Source organism: Labrus bergylta, chromosome 7, assembly GCF_963930695.1.
Source record: "Labrus bergylta chromosome 7, fLabBer1.1, whole genome shotgun sequence".
Lineage (NCBI taxonomy): Eukaryota > Metazoa > Chordata > Actinopteri > Labriformes > Labridae > Labrus > Labrus bergylta.
In genome coordinates this window covers 22,604,786-22,629,339 of record NC_089201.1, presented here as the reverse complement: position 1 = coordinate 22,629,339, position 24,554 = coordinate 22,604,786, and the positions used below count along the sequence as shown (strand labels likewise).

The following is a 24,554-nucleotide window of genomic DNA, read 5'->3' as shown; positions in this document are numbered from 1 at the left end:
CAAATCACAGCCACAGCCTCTCATGTCTGCTCATCGCTGTCTTGCTCTTAGACATTTCTCCTGTTTTTGTCTTGGCCCCAGCATTCGGCATCTTTGCTTGGGGAATAATTGTTCTCTTTGCGACATTAGAGGAGATGATGATGATTACAGTATGAGAGGGCTGACTGTATAGCTGGAGTGCTGCCCGGCTAATGATGAGAGTGAAGTCAGGGTGGAGGATGGGGTTAAAGTTGGGGTGATGGGGAGCGAGGGAGAGTTACTTGTGAAATTGTGTATGTTTGTGCTCCTGTTTTTTTCTGGTTTGTTAATGTGTGTGTGTGTGTGTGTGCGTGTGTGTGTCTTTGGGAGTGGGGGGGAGACTTAAAAGATTAAACTGCAGTCTGGCCACAGTGATGCAGAGACGACCCCCGCGTGGATCGCTCTCGCTGCAGGGAGGCTTCTTATGTGGCGTCCCATTTGCATGGCTCCCTGTCCTGCTCAGGGAATTAGCCCTTTTCTTTTCCAGTCGTCCCTCCCTCCGTCCCTCCGTCCCTCCCTCCCTCCCTCTCTCCCTCGCTCCCTACTCTGTGCACCTTTGGAGAGAGTGCTCCCATCCTGCAGCATTGCTCATTTCTGAGGCAGACAATGGAGCAGAGTATTTAGGACACTTGGCAGGGTACGCATGTTGGAGGGGATGGCGACACGGGCTGCTAAGTAGCTCATTTTGTCACATAGCCACTGGCATGATAGCTCTCCACAGCACAAGGTAAGCAATGAGCAGTCACAGCACACACACACACACACACACACACACACACACACACACACTCCATGCCCTGATAGTTTTCCTGTGTGTCTCTTATAGCGTTGATAACCTCCTCCTCTTCTTTACCATGCAATTAAGCAGCATGTTGTTCTCCTTGTATTATGATTCCATTTAAACATTCAGTTTTTCAAGTTAATCTGAGGCCTAATGTTGGATTCACTCCCTCTAATCCAATAACGGGATGAATAGAAGATGTGTGGAGGACTCGACTTAGATTAATCTTTGTATTGTTTGCAGAATAAATGCACCGTATTCACTCTTTCCCTCAAGACACTTCTTTGTGCATTTTGAAGGTTTGGATTGTTTTCTCAATATACGTCTGGATGCAGTAATTACAATAATATGAGCTCCTCTTTCCTTATCTCCACAGCTTCACCATAAAAAGCAGGCAGCACTCTGTGTCACTTTGTAATTACTGTTATTTAAAGCCGAGTATACGGCCATCAGTGAAAGCATGTCACTGTTCCTCTATAGGAACTTCAGCCAATATCTTTATTGGACAGATGTGGCATGAGGTAATTAAGCTGAGCACTCTTTCTTTATAGAGTGCATGTCTCCTGTGACCTTTGCCTGTATGGCAATTCATCATACATGAAACATTACTTACCATACTTGGAAGCACTTTCATATCTGGGGCTTTCTCTTGACTATTTCTCATCCGCTCAATATTGCTTTCAAAGCTGTTGCAGTAAAAGGTCAAAACGCTTTACAGCGGTTACAGATAATTATCACAACTGAAATAAAACCTCAGGATCTTTTTTTTACATTTTGTCAGAGACTTCAGTAATGGTATGTAAACACCAATGGAAGCCAAGTGCCAGATCACAGACGTCACACTTAATTGCAGTCGCTCTACTATTGGATCCAGTCCTACTGGATTTATATCCTTAATCAAATCTGGAACACTATAATGGTCCATATGGATATTAATAATACCAACTTTATGACCAGCCAGACCACAGACACATCATTTATGTCACTGTCTTCCTGCCATTAATGTTTTCTTGGACATAATGTTTAGGACGAGGCTTGCTGATGTGTTTAGTTCTGTCAAAGTCGAGACGCAAAGAATGATCAAGCTGAAATGTTTAAAGATACGATAACCTTTATGGATCCTCTGTTCAGGGATATTAACCTGTTACAACAGCTCAAAAGATGAACAGAAATTAATAGTAAACACAAACACCTATAGCAAGGTGATAACAGTCATCTTTCTTAAGGTTTATTTTTGGGCTTTTTATGCCTTTATTTCCAGATAGGACAGTGGATAGAGTCGGAAATCAGAGAAAGAGAGAGAGAGAGTGGGGAATGACATTCGGTAGAGTCGCCACAGGTCGGATTTAAACCCAGGCAGCCCGCTTGGAGGCCCTTAGCCTCTGTACATTGGGCGCTTTCACGAACCACTTGGCTCCCAGCACCCCTACAACAATAATATTTTTTATAACAATAAGAGGAAAATTATCTACAATATGTACATCTAATATTGTTTTTTCATTAATTAGAATATTCCAGATGAATATTGTACACATGAAAATACAGAAAATGATTGAACAGGATGATGGTAGCTTGCTTTGTTTTTGGGCTGTGGCAGGTCCCATAGAGAGCAGTGTCAACATGCACGTCCTATTTCCTTCATCAGATTTCCTTTTCATAATATTCTCTTCATGTCTATAAGAAAATGGCATATTATTGATTTTTTTCCATTTGCATTTGAATACTTGACTTAGTAACCATGTGAACACTAAGCAATGGAAACACCCAATAGGTGAAGCTGAAGGTCAGATGAATCGTGAAGCCGATCTCTGCAGTGTGATAGCGTCTTAAAGCCATTACTGAAATTAAAAATAAAGTGATTGCGTAAATCATCACTTCAGAAGTGTTATTTTAGTCATGATGGCAAAATTATTAGCTGTCCTGGCATGTTCTTTGTTCGTCACACAGCTCTGGCACAGCAGCACATAACGGCTTTCTTGCTGCTCGACAGTGAACAACCTCACACTGATGAACTAAAAGGAAATAGTTCTTATGATTTATGTCACTGTTATTCTGTTGCTGTTGTGGGTTCCTTTACAGGCACTTTAAGGTTAATATGAATATTATTTATATAATGAAATATATAGAGTCTAGCTCTAAATTTGAAAGACTTGAATGGCTGGTGTAATTGATATGCAGGTCAGCTGAGGTAGCTGAGCCTGTGTGGCCCTGGGGGACATTGTGTTGACGGCAGGGGTTTGGATAAATAGCTTACATTAGCATGACTGCTTCTATTGGGTGAGGCAGACAGGCAGAGGGAGGAAGAAGGAGGGTAGGAGATGAGAGACAGAGTGACACAGTGAACGAGCCATGACTGGATCATCTGCAGCTGGATTACATCATGAATAATGCTGTGCTCCGTACTCAGTGTGTCTGTTTTCTCTGGGCTCAGCAGGTGCCAGAGGGGTGTTTCTGCAGGAGATGGACTAAAATAACCGTAGTTTAAAGCAGTCTGTGAATTTGATTGTGCACACCAGCAGGAGTAGCAGCCTGACAACTGAATGCACGCTAAACGTGTTGTTCAATTAGAGCGCTTGTAAGGAGGTAATTTTTTCTGCAGCTTTTCATGTAAAAGGAGCAACATTAACAAGATATCAACTTATCCTGCTGAAAAGACCACAGTTAAAATGGCTCTGCTGTTTTGATTACTAAAAGAAAAAAATAAGCGAAGAGAGAATTCTGTCCACAGAGAAGTTAAGCTATTTTTTCTATTAAGTACATAAAGCTGGCAAAGAAGAGAGCATCTTCTTTTGCAGGTGTTGTGTGTGTTTGTGTCTTGGGCTTACTTCTTTATCTGCTGTGTAATAGGCTTGGATAGCCTGTGTCTCCATCCTTTATTTTATTGAATCCCTCTGTTGGTCTTCAGGGAGATATAAACCTGTTTGGATGCAGCCAAGTCCAGTCTTATTTTCCACACAGACATTAAAAGGAACAGAGTGAGCCTTTCAGAGCTGAGGAGGCGGAGACACACAGACTGCTATGGCTCATTTGGAAAACTAAGTCAATACATTGATTTAAGTGAACACATCCCAACTGCTTTGTGGTAAAATATCACTGATTCAGCTGAAATCAAAACCGTAGCTTGTGTTTCATGCTGGGATGGACATTTTAACACAGAATGAAGTCGTATCAGGTGTCTGATCTCAGCAGGTATGAAACAGTTTGTTCTCTTTTACTTTTCCTTTTTATTTAAGAGACACACTTGTCACACAGGATTTCTATATTTAGAACTTTAAAAGCATACTTTGTTTGTTTTTTCTTCTTCTACCAAGCAGAATATGTTACAAATAAATGTGTTCTGAATCTTTTTGGTGACTGTGGGAGATGTTTTTTTTCCTCAGTGGATGGCTGGTAGAATGGGTTGTACTGGACAGTGAGGCACATTTGTGTAGAATTCCCAGATTGTGAATCAAGAAAAACAGCAACTTTCCACAGCATGCGCGGGACAAATCAAGCAAAAAGAGATTGAACAGTAATGCTCCTTAAACCCGACTAAGTCCATGCTGACTCTCTCAGAGGATGTCAGAGCCAGTGTCTCACTGTTTCATCCTTATTTCATCTGGATCAATATGACTCTCTCCGTCTGCCTGCTTTATTCCCAGCAACACTTTGTGATGAGACTAAACTGTGTCTGCTGCACCACAAAAATGTGTGATTTGTAAAAATGTTTTGTGGCTGAATTTTGGGCACTTTTGAATATTATAATGGGAAATTAATTTCATGTTCATATCACATATTCACATACATGTGTGATCAAATATTAAGGATATCATACTTTTATGTAAAATTACAATATTTTCAGCGTGAACCATCTTTTATTTGGGTTCGACTACCCAAGGTGAATCGTAGTTTGCTTTAACGTCTTGGAAGATGAACAAAGTGGAATGTCTTCGCTGTGTCATTTTCTAAAAGTGTGCTTTCTTTGGTGGAGTTCTCTGGGCAGACGTTTGGATGTCATTTATAGGCTGAGTGACTGTGAGTTATAATCATCTACACAGATCTTTGTATTTCTGATACCTGATTAGCTTTGGACAGAGCAACATTAGCTGTTTACCTTTTGTTTACGGTCTTTATGCTAAATTAGGCTAATCTGCTGCTAGCTCTGGATTCATATTTACAGTACACACAATGATGTCAAATCAACCTTGTTCACTAACTTAGTAACCAAGTGATGCATTGGGTAATGTTTATGTGCACTTTAGCATGATATGATTTTAAAGTAGTGAAAGTATCTGGACATTTCTTGTTAGGTTTTGAGTGCGACCGCCATTAAAACAGGAAATACTGTGGGAGACATTTTTAATGTTTAGAACCAGAAAGCAAAGCCAAGAATCACAATGCACAGATGTTTTTCCCATTACTTCTTCATAATTCATCGTGTCTGTTTTTCAAATGAGCTTTGAAAATTCAATGTATTTCAATTTGAAATGTCATCGGAACATGTCTTACCAACTGCATGTTGCTGATCTTTCCCAGGGACCAAGTTAGACTCCTACTCTGTCGACATTTCTTTCACGTTTGAACATGACAACAAATCAGGGTTCGTCTTTGACTTCTTTTGCCAATAAAAAAAACGTCTTCACTCAAAGGTATACTAACTTGCCAGCTTTAAATTGATGCAACTCAACAGATTGACATCAGCAACTGACATTGGTGCATGCCACATGGTTTGCCGATAGGGCGATATATGTAAACAGGACCGATATCTGTCGATACCGATGCTCTATCAATGCATTAGTGCATACCAAAAATCAATGATAACAAATGACAGTGGAGCGTATGCTCAGTGTCTAACTCAATGTGCTTAAATGTTTCACATAAAGGACGAAACCATCCAGTTACTATTAAAAATCTTTATTTTTCATTTTTGACTAACCTGTCATTTTCATGATACATTTTTTTTATGGAAGAAAGGTAAATGTTCAATCCAAACAGAAGTTCAAAGGTCAGGGATATTTAGGGTTTCATCATTTCAGACGGAAAAACTGAAAAGAGCAACAAAAAAAAGCAGTTTCCTGTCCATCCTGCTAAACATGTTTACATCCCTGTTGAATGCAGACATGGCTGAGATGCTGCAGTAGCTGACACCCTCTTTAAGCAGCGCTCATTCGCCTTCTCCAACTGATTAAGACCAATCCAGCGTTAACCCCATCTTAGCTTCCTCTTTCAGGATTACTGCAAATCTCTTGTTAATGACTGATAGTGATGGTGGTCTGGATTGTGTTTGTGTGTGGAGCGAGGGTGGTGGTGGGTGTGGGCGTGGGTGTGGGGGAGTAGCATCTTGTTTTTGAAGTCTGACACACTGACTGCTCCATCATCCTCTCCTCCACCCTATCCTCTTTCCTCTCAGTCTCCTCCTCCCCCCACATCACTGGAGCTGCCACAGCCGATAAGGGAAGACGTCTCTGCAAAGTTCCCCTTCTTGATTATTCAGCACACATCAGGCCCAGCACAGAAAAGGAGGGGTTTCATTCACTTTCACTTAGCCTATGGCGCCCTAAGGGGGTTATGGGGTCATGATAAAAAGCAAAAATGACAGTATTGGTCACTGGAGTGCAGCAGGGAGATCCCAGAATCTGCCCCCTGCGGCTTCTTCTCTCTGTAATATCATTTCTGATTCTGAGCAATACGATTGAGAATTCTAAAGGGAGTAAAAAAAAAAAAGAGAGAGGGAAAGAGATTGAAATTCACAGAGCAAAGCGAAGCTTGGGAGGAGGAAAAAGAACCTCCACCCCACCCCACACCAAAATCAAGCCACAAGCAGTAATAGCTATGGCAACGTCCAGGGTGTGATTTATGAAGGAGAAGAAATGGCCTTGTTTGAGCGCTGTCACGTCGGGGTTGTGTGATTTACTGTGATGACTGGAGCGCTCGCATCGCGTGCATTCAGGCTGCTAGGACGGGAGAGGTAGGAGGTCCCATTAATACTGATTATAAGAGCATGCTGCCTTTCTATGTGCTGCTATGTTTCTCTTTTTTCTTTTTTTTACAGTATATCAATTCAGTGACGGTTCTTAATGGATATAGATGGGATAGCTTCTCCCACTATGTGCTGTGACACTCAAATAAGGCTCCTTTATGTCTCCCATAATCTCCTAAGTGCATCTATTAAGATCATTCATCATTCATGAGTTACAGAAATGATACTTACCGAAGCAGTATAGCCGAAGCATGAAGTGGACGGAGAAGTGGGAGTGAGTTTTAATGAATTTGTCTTTGCAGTGCTTGTGCTGTCCATCGTGAAGAGATGAGGCTCTTTAATAAATAAGTAGAGCACCCTAGGTCTCCGTTCCACAACAGCAGTTTTGTTCCAGATTAAAATGAGTGTTTGCATAGTTTCATTGGCGGTCACAAAAGGCCCCCCGCAGCACACAAACTGCTCCTTTTGAAAGGTGTTGCTAGGATACCGGCCAGCGTGCAGATGAAATCCCCCCTCTGTTGCTTTCCTGCAGCTGTACAGCCTGGACATTATGTCCAACTTATTATGTATGTTTTATAGTAAGTCTGCCCTTTTGTCTCTGTTTTTTTGTGTGTGTGTGTGTGTCAATTTGTACGTGTGTTTAGTCTTACTGTAAGTGTAGTTTTGTTTGTGCAACAAAGCTGCAAAATTACACAGCCTCTCTTCTATCATAATCCATTTTCTGTAATACGCCTTCATTTGTCTGCTGAGCGCTGAGATCTCAATCCTGCCGTCACACCTCTCTGAGTGTCGGCCAGCTGACATCTCAGGCTCTGCACAAAGAATCAATAGCGTCTGCCTCGTGTTCAATTACACACTCATCAACACACACCACTATTACACTACCAGGGAATGAATGGACAGGTCGGCTGATATTGAAGAACCGGCTCCGCTGCACTGGGATACCTGTGAATGAATACATGAAGGTGTTATGTTTGGCTTTGAGTTTTGACAGCATTCTCCCAAAGAGAGTGTGTAAATGTGTAAAAAGCTTGATAAATGTTGTGATAGTGATGTGAAGTTGAATACTTTGATTGTTGTTTTATTGCCCCGCAAGCTGACAAAATAGTTCTCAAATCTAATTGCACCAAAGCTTCTTTCAAAGACCGTCATCATTAAGTCAGAAAAATTAATGAATTCTTCTTGTAAGATAGCTGGGCATGGGGAAAAATGAATCTGAGCCTTTAGACAAGAATAAGATACGAGCCATGGTCTTTGTATTTGACTTAAATCAATGAGAAACATTTATAGAGCCTATATAATAAAGACAGTTACATTTTTATTACTTCATAAAAAGCTACAGTATAGTGTGAGCCGACAGTTTTATTACTGATTTCTTCCAGACATTTAAATAAAGACAATCTATTCTTAAGGTTTGATGTTTTCACCTTCTACTGATGATATTGAATCATTGATGATAGGTACATTGATAACTTAAGACCCCTAATTATAAAACCTTCAATATGCCTCTCTCACATCGTTTGATTCTCTTGTCTTGGGTGAAATTGTTTCAGAATCTTCTGTTACAGTATGTAGTTAGCTGAATAGAAATCTTCAGTCTGAACATGTTTGACTCTGTGATGGAGGACCTCGCCGGCTTTATTTGAAAAACGTGAGATATTTTCAGTTTGATCAGAAAATCCTGAATTATTTGCACAAAGAACATGAAGACATTTTTACTGAGTACAATTTGGAATCAGATATTTGAAGACAAAAAGTTTTTAAGAAGAAATTATTTTGCCTCTGTCAGCACTCCACACTCAGGTCTAATTTGTTAATAAAGTTGATCTTCATACTACAAGTGTTGCTGGAGCATTTTGACCTCTTCTAGCCTTTCACTCTTCATGCACCTTGTTAGTCGGTGAAGTTGTGCCAGAAAATCCCACTCTGCTTCTTCAGTACCCCACACTCAGACAGTTGTTGCTCTTCACATGGTGTTACTGGGCTGATGGCTGAAGTGCACTGGTGGCTACTGGTGTGGTGTTAAAGTCTTAGGGGCAGTGAGTGAATGAGCAGTGAGATGCTTGCTCAGCTAAACCAGTGCTCACGGTTTCATCTGGCAACTGTCGAAATGTCATTCATCAGGCGTCAACTTATCAAGGAGCTTTTGCCTCCTAGGCTGACAGGAAGCAGAGACTCAGTGAAGATGCTGCGGAACTGTAGCCTGTGGTCAATCTGCAGGCAGCAGGCAGCAGATAGCGGCTGGTCAAGCTTGTCATAGGATGTGATGCAGGTCATATACACAGTAATGCTCCCATATGACACACATGTTCATTGTAATGCACAAGGGCATATAAAACTAATGAAGGGGAAAAATTAGCTGGTTCCAGCCTTCAAAGTTGTTTAACTGACTTGTTTTGCTACGTTTGAATTAAATAGAATATTTATCAGAGGGAATTTATCATTTGTGCCGTTGGTCAGACAGTCCTGAGTTTAAAACTTTCAAGAGGGTCTTTTTTCATAACTTCAGATTCTTCTATAAAAAGACATCATTTAATATAACATAAATAAGCAGCCCAGATTAAATCAAAAGCTTCACACAATGAGAGTACATGGGTTTCAAAATGTAAATAAGATTCAGGAGTCCTGCTGCTGTCTGTCTTACATTTTGTGATGGAGTAAGAGGAGACAATAGTCCACCATGGTTATCTTTTCTCTGTAGCGTGATGAGTATAATGCTGTATTAGGTCATCAAACGTTTTCATACCACGTGTTTTAAAACGATATTATCTTTGTTGTTGTAATGATTGATAGCATTGAAAAGTACTGCCATTTTTAAATAACTACAGATCTTAAGCAACCTTTCTAAATGAAAGCTTTCCTGAGCCAAAGACAGCGAGCACTTTATAATGCCGAGATACCCTGGCAATGTTCCCACACCGAAACATTGCCAGGGTATTTTTTAACAATTAAGTCTAAATTGCACAAATGAAGTGACAATATATTTGTGCAATTAAGACATTGTGCAGGAGTTCAAAAACAAGAAATGACCCAATATCAAGTGATAAACTCTTGCATCTTTGTTGTTGTGGTATCGAGACAGGTTTAGATGTTTTTCGATTTTTACTAGGATCATATCAAAGTTTAATCATCTAGTACTGTGACCACTCTAGTATAATATAACATTCATGACTGAAAGTCAGTTTTCCAAAATCAGCACAATTAATAGTGTGTAGTAGAAAGCCTTTTTTTGCACAGCTGTGAAATGTGAAATTTGCGACACTTGAATGTCTTGTCATAATATATATTTTTAAATTAATAATAGTGATACTAGGGAAATAAATATATAAATTCAGCTCAATTTTCTCCTGTATATTTTCTCCTATATAAATATTCTGTTTAATCTCCATTTTCTTTTGTCTCCTTTAGGAAAACCAGGCAGTCCTGCTAATGTTCCACCAGCTGACTTTCTAGCTGTAACCCCACCAGGTGGTCCTCACTTCAACATCATGCTGCACCTCCTCCTGCTCCTCCATCTCCTGGTCCTCTCACTCTCCCCTGCAGGTCGGTAGCACGTTGAGCTGAAGAGGACTAGCTTAATAAACAGACAGATTGTGTGAAGTATATGAATGTGTAATGATAATACTCTCTTCTTAGAGCTACAGATGAAGTAAAAACGTGATTACATCAGTGATACATGGAATGAGGTCATTCATTTAGCAGTAGTAACTGTCTGCTCTCTGAGAAACTTCTTTTCATGCGTCCCCTTTGAGAATCATCCAAAAATCAAGGAGAATATTTGTGTTTTACTTGACTGTGTTACACTGGTATGTCCTTCATCTTTCAAATATAGTCATCCAAAAAACCAAGTTGTCAAAGATCCATTGGCAGTTGAGGCAGTTTAGAGTTTTCTTCTCAAACATTTCAGCTGAGCTGCACTCAAAAATCAAAAGGACTTTGCTAATTTAGCTCCACTCTGTTCCACTCGTACGTCCTTCATCTTTCAAGGATCACTGTCCAAAAACATAGTTGTCAAACTGTCAGGGAAAAAATTCCCACAAACTTGTACAGCCATTACTGAACCAGACAACACATTCAGTTGATTTTAGGCTCTAATTACATAGCATGAACATCCCACAGGTGTCTTGTCAGCTTGGATAGAAGCGAACGTCAACGCTTGAGTTTCAAGTTGAACAAAGACGACAAGGTGCTAACAAGCTGCTAAGGAACAACGTGAATTTGATCAGTAATGAGCTCCTCAGGGGGAAAAATAGAAGCCTGGTTCTATTGACTACAATTAGCGTGCTTTTATTGTGAGCAATGACTGCAAACTCATAAATGCACACACATGCTGGCAACATAAAAAAAAAAAAACATTATTAGAAAAAGCCACAAAGCCGAAAGTGTTTGTTTGATGGTCTTATCTCGGCAATGTCTTAGAGTTTGTAGGTTTTATTCCTGTTTTGTGATACTGCTGTGTTTGAAACAAAGCAAAGTGGTCAGAGCACTGCAACACTGAAATGACCTGTCTGAAAAAAGAAACCACCCCCTCTGTTTTCCCACACCTTGAGCTAGTTGTTTCAGAAGTTTCAAAGTCTTCTGGTTTCTTATGTCATCCTTCTCAAACAGACTAAGATCTCTCTTTTTTTCTAAATAGTAAAGTATAAGGTTTTCCAGCACTGCAGGGACAGTTCAGGATATCTAGTATGAAATGCACTCACATACATCCAAAGAAAAGAATGTCGGCATAAGAACTATAAGAACTCATATATGGTGGCACGGCATGCATACATGCAGTGTTGTAGTGTACACAGCTTTATCCAAACAGACAGCTTTCATCCAACAGACTCGGGTTGTTTTGGTTGGTAGAGAACTTTGGCTTGACAATTTAGTATAGCCCAAAAGCAAAGGATGATTAATTTGACAATAATGACATGACAGCAGAACAAGTTGGGCAATGGGCGCACATTAAATTAAAGACAAAGGAGTGTGTGTTTTCTGAGGTTCAGCTGGCCCATAGCAAAGCTTCAATACAACATGAATTAAAAGGATGAATCAGAGTATAATATTTCAGAGTGTTTATCGTTTTATTTTAACCTTTATTTAACCAGGTAATTAACCCATTGAGATCAAGATCTCTTTCACAAGGGTGACCTTACATGATTAAGAAACATCATCTTAGTGTCATTTTTCTCTCTCCTTATTGTGATGTACATTTGAAAGTAGCACCGCAGACTGATTAAAGCCACATCCACTCAAAGCCAGCCGCAGACGTTTTTGAGTTTTCTATCTTTTTAGCGAAAACAGGATGTAGTGAAAAAACCACAGAGATGGCCCCTAGCCAGGCGGCACTTTTCAGTCCTTATTGCTGTTTCCAGTCATTCATCACATTCTTGGCAACAAAAGGGATTCTGTCAAAGACTTGCAACATCTGAAGAACTTTCACTATGATACATGAGGTGCCTTGAAATATTCTTTTTTGTTGCTTCTCAAGCAAGATTGCTCGGAAGTAAGATTAATACATTGAAGTCCAGGAACACAGGAAGTGAATAAAAGTTCAAATCCAAGCTGTCAGTATTCGCTACATCCTGGTTCTATATGCTGAAATGGTTTCCTTTTTTTTTCCCACTATAACAGATGCATCGACACATGGGGAGGTACCCGACTTTTATGGAGGTAAGACTTACTATCGTCTCAAATAATGATGGAAAGAATATCCCTGTACTTTGATAAAACACAACATAAACATGGGATATAGAATAATGATGAAAATGTGGGCTCATTGGTCAGTGCCTGTGTAAAACAACACGATATTCAACACACACACACACACACACACACACACACACACACACACACACACACACACACACACACACACACACACACACACACACACACACACACACTTTAGATGTTTACAAGTCTCTATGCTGAGTGGTGTTTGTACGGTGAGGCATTCAGAGGCATTTCAGAGACCCTCCCAACACTTTGCATATGAAATGAGGGTCTAATGGAAATTAGATGAAGAGTTTTCACCAACCAATTTAAATTAAGACTCTAATATTTTTTATATGACAACAGTGTTCTTGTGTTGAGATGATCTGAGCTTTGATCTATTTCTGCACCAAAAGTTCACAGAATTTAAAATCTTTGGTGATGAGGCTCTAAGGCAACAAGCACTGAGGTCACATGTCTGACAAGTGATGTGTTTTTGTGAATGAACATATGCAGCTTTCCTTCCTTCTTAGATTCCAAGCTGCAAACTTAAATCAAAACCATACAAGGAAAAACTTGAAATGTGAAAAATGGGGCTCATGTCTTTTTTATTCGTAGTCTTCAATAGTGCATTGCACAACTGTAATACGTACACTGTGTTGTAGAACGCAAGCCCACCATAGCGATGCAGTGAAGCTGTAATCAAAACAAAAGACATAAAATGTCATTGTTAATATTGTCTGCTTAATTTAAGCACACTAACTCAAGCTTTGGTACACTGTTATTTTAGTAATTTATAACGAAAAGCAAGACAGAAGAATGTCAGATCTAAATGAGCATCACTTGCAGCTCTGTCCACCTTCTGCCCAGCACATCCCCCCGAGGTGGAGAAAGTAAAAAAGCATCTCTGCCCGTCAGGATTTGTTAAGGACCGGCTCCATGACGGACGGCTCCATTATCTTGGTCCTCATTAAGACAGGACAAATGAAAATCTGTCTGGAGGTCATGTTTCTTTTCAGTGTTGCTATTCCTGGATTTCTCCTACTTGCAGATGTGCATTCATCTTAATGGAGATGGTGAGAGTCCGACATTTTTCTTGCGCTGTGCTTTGCTGATATATATGGGATGGTCATTAGAGCTAGAAACTGGATTTGACCTGCTTTGCCTCATTGTGCTATGATGAAGGAGAGAAAAACAACAATGATGATGATAATTGTATGGTGCTTTAAATGATTTAACCAAATATGTAATGATGTTTTTTATCATCTTGTAGTTAGGTGTGTTATTTGAAAGCTCCTGTGAGGAACATATGGTTCGGGTCGATTTGGCGACCCCTGTGGAAAAAGTGATATCTCTTGCTTTCTATTGAATTCGTCCTCTACATGCTTACTGTAAGCTGTGTGTTTTTCTATTACAAAACATGTCATCCTGACTTTTGCTGGGCTCCTTTCCCAGAAACAGACCCAGTGGGGCAGGGCTGGGGCCATATGAGGCACTGAGGTGACGCAGCACGCACTGACTATGTGGAAACTGGCAGTTAAAGGGCAGGTTTAGCACTCATTGAGACCCTTTGCCATAGAAGCTATAAAGATGACTGTTTCGACAGTTAATCACTTTACGAAACCTACATGCGGCAGCCATTGTAGGTCATACAAAAGACTGTAAATAAATAATCTTCTATCTGATGGTCTAGCTGCCCCTGTAGGTCACTCTCGCGTGTGTAGATTCTCATGTAATTTACAGTCAAAGTGAAGCCAGAGCCTGCGGCAGGTTGACATAGCTTCGCATGAAGACTGATAAGAGGGACATAGCTAACTTGATTAACAAGTGGTATCTCACTGGTTTGATTTGTACTAAAACAGTGTTGAAATGAAAAAAAAAAAAAAAAAAAGATTTCATGGTGTGTTATGTGCTAAACTACTTCTTGGCGGGGCAGATTTGCTCTTAGGTTGCCAGGCAACAAGTGGAGATTCCAGCAAGTCGCTCTGCCCAGCCAAGAAATAGTCCAAAAATAGTTCATATTGATCTTTTACTGTACCTAACTCTGCAAGAATGAAAATGTATTTTCAAAAACAGCGTTAAATCAAGTGTGTGGGCGATAAAGAATATCAAATGCACACAGGATTCATCGTTAAAATGTAAAATGTAAAAAAAAAAAAAAAAAAGTCCAACAAAAAGGTGTGGCACCCTCTCCATTTCCAAAACTACTAGAATAGTATCTGTGTGCATAAATATTAAATGAAGAGTTCTGTTCATTCAGAGATCCTTCTTCTTCTACTTTGTAGTGCAAGTTGTCGTTTGCTGTACTGTCAGTGTTTTCCTCTGGATCCGTAGCTCAGATTTGCACCAGACGTACGTGTAGTTCTTTGGGAGAAAAAAATCAGGCAGACTCTCAGCGAGGGGTAAATTGGACAGAGGGAAGGCTTGCTGATTCGTTGCTGGGGAACGAGTTGAGATGCTGCATGCAGGTTGAATTGTTGAGGGATGCTGTGCAGACTCAGAGTTGAAACATGTTTCCTGGTTTGTCTTTTTTCCCGCCACCCATTTATTTTCTCCTTCTCCATAGACCTTTGTTGATTTTTAAAGTCTGAGTTCCTGTTCTGCAGTGTCACGTCTTGGACATGTTGACATTTATCTACATGTCTGCAGTAATAACACGGCATGATGCAGAGAAAATGCAGCTGCGGTCTGTATTTTTAAATTATTTGTCAAACTTTCATATAGATGAGGGCCTAGTAATAAAGGAGAAAAACATCAATACCACAGACCAAAAGGTCAGACCATTGCTTTAGATATGATGCTTTGATGCTTCTTAATTCACTCAATAGCTGCCCAGCTGTATTGTCAGCACCTTGTTTTTTTGCAAACTCTAATATACTGCCAATATTTGACTGAATACATCATCGCCATCGACGCAGAGTTGCCCTCACAACCTCAGGCAGTGTTTCCCACCATATTAGTCAGCTGGCTTCAAATGAATATGTTATGTCCTGTAAAAAAAACATTCATATTCACCCTCTTATTTGTTCAGTTTGAGTTGCAATGCCCTGTTGCAATCGTCTTTCTGAAGAATAATTTGTTTTGACACATTCCTCCTTGAACATCTGACTCTGCACTGACTGATACCACCACCCTGATGTTCTCACCTCTGCAGAAGAGTTTGGCTGGCTGTGAGGCAGAAGAATTAATCATTCAGCATAAAAAATGAAAGAAGTTGATTTTTACCCCAGGGACTATTTGCTCTGCCACCATGCCTCATTGTGATGCTCAAGGGCTTGTGGGTAATTATTGCCACACTGTGCTTTTTGCGCTTCCAGGAAACAATATGGTATCTGTCCCACTTGGACACTCTCTTGGTTGTGCAAACAGACCATGCAGCAGATGAAGCCCAGACACACAGATGTGTGTAAAGTCAAATTCATCAGAGGATACATTCCTTTTGGGATTGAGAGTAAAGATGTCCCACATTTAGATGTGAAAGAAAAATCAGTTGAAACACTTACACGAACAACAACAAGTCAGACAGCTGGAAATGTTAACAAAAGACATTTAATAAGAAAGTAATTTAACAAGTTGGACTGAATGCAGCAGTTTGATGTTCACATGAATCCTGCTGTTTCAACATCTCATTGTAATGCACCTTAAAATTAAACCCCAAACCTCAATGAGTTACCTCATTAAAGCTAGGGGAAGATAGTAGGCTCCTGAAATAACAAGCTGGATGGTATTTTAAATTCAAATGAGAGTCTAAACTCACCTGCTCTTCAGTTAATAAGGTGTCTGTTTGATAATGAGGAGGTCCAGAAGTGCGTGTGTGTTTTAGCGATATACCTGTATGTGTGTGAGAGGGGGATCTCTACATTGACTAGTGTGTTAATAATTACTTGCCCGCTAAGCAGGTCAACTCAGGACATCCACGGTGAACTTAAGCATAAAGACAGAACAAAGAGAGCGTGTTACTCAGGGAAAAAGAAAACCTGAGAGACACACAGAGGCAGAGAGAAAAAAATAAAAAGAGACTAAAACTGAGATGTAGCTTTGGGGAGTTGAAAAGAGATCCTCTTTATTTTGGACAAAACAAATCCAGCATGTTTGGGATTAGCCTGGAAAGACTTTGTAAGGGAATACAGTGGGAAGCTGACAGTGGGAGGCTTTGAAAGATTATGAAAGGCTGATCATTCAAGTATTGGAGTTAAAAACAAATGACTCAGTCTGCAGCAATGATAGCTGTTCTGTGCAGCTGTTCTGAAGTGCAGTACAGTGAGTTAAAGCTGAAGTTAGCGTGCTAAGATGCTAAAGACATGAATAACATGGGGTATTTAAATCTGTGTCATGTCAACTATTGCACTAGTTTGGTTATGCATGCTAGCATTCTTGCTAACATTTGCTAATAAACTAAGCACAAACTAGATGAGACTTTTGAAAAGCATGCTCTAAAGCAGCGTTGGACAAATAGAAAGTTTGAATCACAGAGTGTGCTTGATGGACTTTTATACAGTTAAAGGCTTAATATGCGATTTTTCACACTTAAATGTAATAGAAATCAAGTATATCCTCTGAAAATAACTCTGTGAATCATGACTGTCTACAATGGGTGTAACACCCGAGTCCCACTGTCCGTGATGCTTTCCGAGCTTTCCTAGCCTTCATTCATCTTAAATCAGAAATATCTACACCAAATTTCACTGGATTAAAAATGTGTTGAGTAAAAACTAAACAATAATGTTAACCTCTTGGTTGGATTAAAGCTGGCTTTACCAACCATGGGGTCTCCACCCCATGTGGGGTCATATGGAATTTGTATTTATTGATCAATGGGCCGGAGCCAATGACAAATCAATAAGCTTGTATTCTTGGCCTGTCTGTCATCCATTGTGCAGAAAAAGTTTGGGAACCACGGGATTAAAAGGTCACCAAAGTCTGTTGGAATGGATTTCTGACAGACAAAGAAAGTGTCTAGAAAATGAAATGGCAATCCATTCAAAAGATATACGTTTTGACCCAAGTTGTGTTATAATAACGAACTACAATTGCCTTTTCATGGAGCCATGCAGCTAGCATGGCTAACTAAAGAGCTAGAGAACTTCAGTATGAAAGGACCCAAAGAAAGAAATCAAAGAGAGGTGAAGACAGAGGAGCAGAGCGTGACAGTAAGATATAAGTTAGAGAGATGGAGAGCGGTCAGAGAAGAGCCAGAGTCAGCGGGAGACAGATAGTGAAACTAGGCAGAGAGAATGTGAGAGGCCGGTGTGAGTCTCCAGGCAGTGGTCCTTATGTGGCCTGCTTCAGCACTCCCCTTCACCATCTGTCACTTCCCACATTGCAGGGAAAGGATAGAAATGGCACCAGCGCTCTTCTCCCAGAGTTACACTCCAACTGCTATTTTAGCACTGTAGCAGAGCTGCAGTGGACTCCCTCCTCCAGCTCATCCCATATTTATATTTCATATTTACATGCAAAGCATTTATCGGAGTCTCATGAAGAGCGATCTAAGTGCAGCAGTCGAATAGGGTCACTACACCCCCTTTACTCCACTTAACAATGTGAGTCTGTTACTTCTAATTCTGCTCTTTTCTATGTCTTTGCTCTTCTTTCTTTTTTCTTTTTTTCTTTCTTTCTTTCTTTCTTTCTCCCTTGTTCCCAGAACACAGTTTCCCACTTAATTTGCCTTCCATCAGCCCCACAATGCCCCATTTAGAGAATGTTCAATTCTCTCTCAGCCAGTAGTAATTCAGAGTCCTTGGGATTTGCATCAATGTCAAGCACTTGCACACGGTTGGTTGCTGGAGTGTGTCAGTGGGAGTGGATCCTGTCTTCATATGTCTTAATAGCTGCCTCCTGGTTGGCTGTTGTGGTGCGTGAAGGGTTCTGCTAACTTGCCAGTTGTGGTTACCAGTTGTGGCTAGGATTATTACATTTTGTAATTCCGTACAGCACAGGCAGATAAATATGCATCTGGTGCTTCAGATTACTCTTCATCAATGTCTAAGCACACAGCTGCTGTAATGTTTTTAGGTTTTGCTTCATTTTCTTTTTATCCTGCACAAATTCGTCTTCCTGGGAAGTAAACAGTAGTTGAACATGCAGTTAGATTTGTGGCAGAATATTATATATATTAGCGTCTTTTGTTTGGGTTTCACAAGGGTTGCACCTCGTCAGTCAGTAAGACATTTTCCGAGAGGCTGAATCCGAAGAACAAGTGCAGGCCTGGCTGTAAGGACGGACAGAAGCAGGATATTACTGTCTGAAAGAGCCAGCTTCTCCCCATTGAGGTGTCAGCTGTGCTCTCTGAAAACCCAGAGACACGCGGGGGAATAACACACACGTGTGCGCACACTCATTCTCACACATTTGTATTCCTGCAGTCACCTACAGACACTCTTGATCTGAGAGAATAATCAGCGTTTGAGAACATTTCACCTCATTGCTTATTCATAGCCAGGCATTGTTTTTTATGTCTTATTCATGCCTCTTATTGCCTGCTTGTGATGTCTGTCTGTTTTAATGAGTAATTGGGGCTAATTGTAAGTGCATGACGATAGTGTAAAAGAAACATTGAACCAAGAGAGACATTTTCATCAACAAGACTCCTCTCCCTGGATTTGCCTGTGCATGAATAACGGGATTATACTAAATCAAGTGAGCATTTCCAGGTCCAGGATTTGTATTAGCTTCTAACAATATCGTATTCATTGGGAACGGATGAGTGTGTCACTGTGGTTTGGCACCTGAGTGAGCTCATCTTTGTCATAATTAGTGTGAAGTTGTGATTTGTAATAAAAAAGCAGAGGCTTATTACTCAGCATCAGGCTTGAAAAAGAACAGGGAGAAGTGTGTGATTTTAACGACAGTATAAGCTTCACCCTGGATTTTTCTAAAATCTGTGATTTAGCAATAGAGGTAATAACCAAAGGTACTCACAGGGCAGACTCACAGTCGACTGGGTATGTTATTTTTTCTGTGTTACATCTGAACCCTGCTGTCTTGTTTTGACGGATCTGCCCTGGAACTGCCAGACAAACACAGAGCTCTGACAGCTTTATGTTACCCGTTTGTAAGTCTGACCCAGCTTATTGTTGTTTACCCTGGTGTCGTTTGTTTGTTGTGTACAGACGAAGCCACAGGTTACGGGCCGGTGTTTGAGGAGCAGCCGGTGGATACCATCTACCCAGAGGAGTCGCCCGAGGCAAAAATCACCATGAGCTGCCAGGCCCGGGCCAGTCCACCTGCTACATACAAGTAACATATGTTCTCTATAAAGCGTGTGTCATCACTGCACGCTGCACGCCATCTCTCAGCCTGTTTTCAGACTATTTTAGGATCTGCCTGTTAATGCCAAGGTCACAAATATGTGAGAAATTCTGTTTATTTGATGGATTGCCCCTTGAGATGAACCATCTCGTTTTCAACGGGGTCCAACACAAAAACAAAAACACAACAGTACAGTGTGATACAGACAGTCAAGCACAAAATACACACATAAACATAAATATCTTTATCTGGCTGCAGCTTCAAGGTCAACTACTGTTTGTGTGTGTGTGTGTGTGTGTGGCCATTCAGCAGTGCATAATTGTGTGATACATTTTCACGCCCGGGCCAAGAAGAAAAAAAGTTTGCAGTCAAAAAAATCTGCATCGTTTGTTTTTGATATTTGATTTCTCCTAATTTCTCCAATTTCATGCCAAAAAAGAAAAATATGGTAACAAATAAGATTTTGTTCCTGCACTGGCATCATGTCACAAACTCATTTTACAGCTCAAGAATATAGAGCCTTTTTCCTGAGCCATTTAAATTTAGATGTAAATGTATGTAAATTTTTATAGCTGTGGTATTCCCCAAATCGGTTTCACAGTCAGAGAGCCCAGAATTAGATGTCAGAGGGGAAAGAATTAGCCTCGACCATGGCTGGTATTAAGTGTTTTAAGAGGGTTCATCGTCAGGACACTGCACTGTGCAATTCCAAATATGACATTTGTGAATTCTTTGATACAAAAAATCAGTACCTTTTTTTTTTACAGAATGCGGGGGGATTTTCTTTTAGCAAGAAGGAACAATACCAGAAGAAAACTGTTAAATAGTATTCAACCAAAACATGACTGATTTCTTTCATATTGCACATATTGAAACCATTGGCCCTTCTTGTCGTTTCTGCAGGTGGATGCTGGGGGACACAGAAGTAGACTTTGATGCAGAGGGCAGCCACTACAGTTTAGTCGGAGGAAACTTGGTCATCAGCAACCCGGTTAAAACACAACATGTAGGAAAATACTTCTGTTTGGCCTCCAACATGTACGGCACAGTCATCAGCCAAGTGGCCTCGGTCCAGTTCGGATGTAAGTGACACAGATGTGGAACCCCCCCCCCATTGAAACGGCAATGATGATTTAGAGAACCATGCAGATTTAACAGCGAAATGCCCTGGAGCTGTACTTTCATGCATATTAGGCAAACTGACTTTGCAAGGGCAGCTGGGACAAATTATAAGTGGTGTGTAAAGTGCAATTTGTGAATGGTCTTACTTCATTTTGCCACCAACACTAATATATTTTAATTCATTCTACAGCTCAATTCAAGTTGGTGAACTTCGTGTATTGCTTACAAGTTTGGTGTAATTTTTTAATGGAAAAAAGTTTCGGAGATTCTGAGGAAGTCTCTGAGTATAAAACTGAATTTAGTTTCTTTGTCTCTCAGATCTCGATCTCTTCTCGTCGGAGGAGAGAGAGTCGGTGTATGTCAAAGAGGGGCAGGGCGCAGTGCTGCTCTGTGCTCCCCCACCACATTATCCAGGTACAGCACAGATTTAGATTTTTGGTCCTTTCTCTTTGGATTTGAAATGTTCTCTCCTTGATTGTGTGGATTTTTCTACACACTCAAAATGAAAGTATGACTCCTATAGTTGTCATAAAAGATACTGTACTGATTCTTTTATATCTTTAAACCCTCATTTGGTTCATGTCATATATTTGGTTCATCACTTTCATGGAAAACCCAAAGATATTGTTGGCTTGGGAGTTGCTCTTCTAAATGTCCTCTGAGGTATACAAATAATGACACCACAGACTCCGTCACTCTCTCTTATCTGCTTTAAATCTTTTTTTTCCTAAGTAAACCCCTCGGCTCGTTTACATCTTCTCCAATATGATTGTAAAAGGAAGCCTTTTTTAAAATTAGTTAAACTTTTATTTTTAAGCGAATAATTCACGACAAGGGTTGTGGATTATTTGCTCCTATTATTCTGGTTCTTCATGGCCCAATTCATTTTTTCTCCTGCCTCCGCATTTCATGTGCTCTAAGCCCATGAAGTATTTCTTGACATCGCTGAAATACAGCCGTCATCCACCACATAAAACTGTGCACGTAGGTTCTTATTCATGCTCATTCAAATCCGTTAACTAACAGTCTGAAAGCTTTGTTAACTTTCTTTCAAAAGCCTCTAAAAGCCAATGTTATCCGTCTATTATGCCTCTCAGCTAGAAGAATTGTGAGATTTTATCTGAAAGGTCAATAGATGCTCAAATATTATACCACCCTCGCCACCAAAGAATTCAGCTATTTTCATTTACCATTTTTCTCAGATTATTCAAAGAAGCCAGCCTCAAACTGAATCCCCTCAGCTACTTTAAAGTCTCTTCTGTGTGTCCAAGGTCTAGACTGACAGATTGTGTTTTGTTGCGTCTCTCTCTGTGCAGAAGAGCTTTCATTCCGATGGATACTCAATGAATTCCCCACCTTCATCCCACTGGACAAACGGCGTTTTGTCTCCCAGATAACGGGCAACCTCTATATCTCCAAAGTGGATTCTTCAGACAGCGGCAACTATTCCTGCATCGCATCCAGCCCATCCATTTCTAAGAGTGTTTTCTCCAACTACATCCCCCTCGTGCCTCTGGCTGAACGTAAGTACACAACTTTCTACTACCAATCATTTTTCAAGTTGCTTATATGATTGCGTTCAGGTAGCGCCTTTTCCTTAAGTAAGCCAGTGGTGTTAAATGACCCACATTAAAGCCCAAGTCAGCATCTAGCTTATTGAAAACTATCCCTGACGAGAATGATGACAGTTTGATATTTGGGCTGCAGAAACATTTTCAATACGGTCCATCACTGCCTCTAACTCCAGTATGCTAGCGTCACCAGCTATTATATAGTATAGAGCTTAATACAAGAGTAAATCACAGTCATAAATCCTGAAGTTTTAGCATTAGTAAGAAGTACTGAGCACAGCAGAACTCTGACCTGTTTTAGCATACACTTCATAGATTTTTGTCTCTCCTCCTTCGTGGAGGGGCCGGTCATGTCTGCATTTATCATGCAGGTATCAGCTGGTGGCCTCCGATAACATCGATTATAATCTTAACATTGGTAACATTAAAGCTTGTTGCAGTCTGTAGCTGCCAAACCAAATCTGAACAAGAGCGTGTTAGGTCCAAAACACTGAAGATATAGTCTCTAAATGCACACACTCCCACTCATTCATTGCATGCTGCAGCTGCAGCCAGTGCACGGACACAAACAGCAGCTAAATGAAACATTCCAAACAAATATCCGATCTGTGACTAAATCTGTGACCCAATCTGAACTGCGATCCGTTGCACCACTCGTCTCTCCATGGTTTTTATGTTCTTTATGTTTAATGAAATAAGCTTTGATAAAACTGAGAGAATGAAACCAATAACATGAAGACGACATTTTATTGTAGCTTGTTCTCCTTGTAATGACTGGTTAATTCAGTCCATCACATTTGTAAATATTCTGTTTCTATAAATGACAAATCTGGGTTAATCCTCAACTGCTGAGGTGACTCAGGTGGAACAGACATTGTGTCTGGACTCGACAAACCCCAGACTTTTTCTGGCTGAAGCTTTCAAGGACAAGAATAATTGACAACTCCTATTTTGAGAAACCTAAATACTTTTTGGATCGCGCATAAATGCGTACAGAGACATAAGTAACCCTGATACTAGTGCACATGTAAATGTATTCATTGTGTTGCTAACCTTAAAAGCCTTGTCATAGGCTGCTTTGTTTTATGTTTTAGTAGGACGTCTGAGTCAAACAGCATTCATAATGTAGCATCTTTTGCTTATTTTGACCCACTTCTTTAGTTTTTGATAGAAAACTTGAAACAAACACGGAATCATCTGGCGCTAACTTTTTCTTTTTTTCAGGCATAGCAGCTTGAAAAAGGTTTTTTAATTCAGAATCATGATTCTGGTCTGTGTTGTTCCTCTCAGGTCCCATCAGGAAATACCCAGCCGACCTAAAAGTCAAGTTCCCAGACACCACTGCGCTGGTGGGGCAGAATATCACCTTAGAGTGCTTCGCTTTGGGAAAGTAAGTGTGAGAGAAAAAAACTGCTTAATTCTGTTTGTTTGCAGAGTTTGAAATGTGCACGGTTCAGACTGAGTGGTTTTATGATCACCTAGTGTAGTTATACTTCATATTTATTTCTGCATCTAACTGTCAAGTGTTTTTGAGGATCTTAAAGTATAATTTTGAATAAATGTAAATAAAGTCTATCTAAATGATCAGAGAAGAGCACATTCCGTCTCGTTAACACAGATATTAACGACAGACAACTTGCCCCACTGTCTTGAATTTACTCCTCTTGACTAAATGATTCATGCAGCAGGGTTCACTGATGCATATGCTTTACAACCTAAAGTCAGCCTTATTTTCTCTCTCTCTCTCTCTCTCTCTCTCTCTCTCTCTCTCTCTCTCTCTCTGCACTCCTCAGCCCCGTCCCTGACATCCTCTGGAAGAAGTTAGACGGGCAGCTTCCAGCCAATCACGAGGTGCGGATGGCGGGGGCTCACCTGCACCTGTTCAACGTGCAGTTCGAAGACGGCGGCAACTACCAGTGTGAGGCTGTGAACTCGAGAGGGAAGGACTACCATGCTGCACGTGTGTCTGTCGAAGGTAGGAAGGACGTTGTGTATGTCAGCCTTCTGTTAAAACTGAGGAGCTGGGTATTCTCACATTCATTGGATTAAAGTTATGTAAACTCTTCAGTAACTGTATTATTTATACGCTTACAACAATGTACGGGGCAAACTCACAAGCCCTTTGTTCATGTCTGTATCTAGCACATTTTCTCAG

At 40.4% G+C, this 24,554-nt stretch overlaps 1 protein-coding gene across 4 annotated transcripts in view; it reads left to right on the top strand.

The window, feature by feature from the left end:
* cntn1a (contactin 1a) overlaps window positions 1–24,554 on the top strand; it is a 62,706-nt gene that overhangs the window by 22,917 nt on the left and 15,235 nt on the right. The window contains exons 1-9 of one of the 4 annotated variants that reach the window (XM_065957032.1): window positions 616–745; window positions 10,167–10,301; window positions 12,375–12,413; window positions 19,568–19,694; window positions 20,610–20,788; window positions 21,147–21,242; window positions 22,145–22,351; window positions 23,690–23,789; window positions 24,193–24,374. In XM_065957032.1, coding sequence (XP_065813104.1) covers window positions 10,247–10,301; window positions 12,375–12,413; window positions 19,568–19,694; window positions 20,610–20,788; window positions 21,147–21,242; window positions 22,145–22,351; window positions 23,690–23,789; window positions 24,193–24,374 — 985 coding nt within the window. In that variant the 5' untranslated portion in view covers window positions 616–745; window positions 10,167–10,246. Of the gene's footprint in view, window positions 1–615; window positions 746–3,847; window positions 3,989–6,725; window positions 6,747–10,166; window positions 10,302–12,374; window positions 12,414–19,567; window positions 19,695–20,609; window positions 20,789–21,146; window positions 21,243–22,144; window positions 22,352–23,689; window positions 23,790–24,192; window positions 24,375–24,554 lie in introns of those variants that run through there. The other 3 variants (XM_065957031.1, XM_065957033.1, XM_020658803.3) reach the window with 3 other exon arrangements.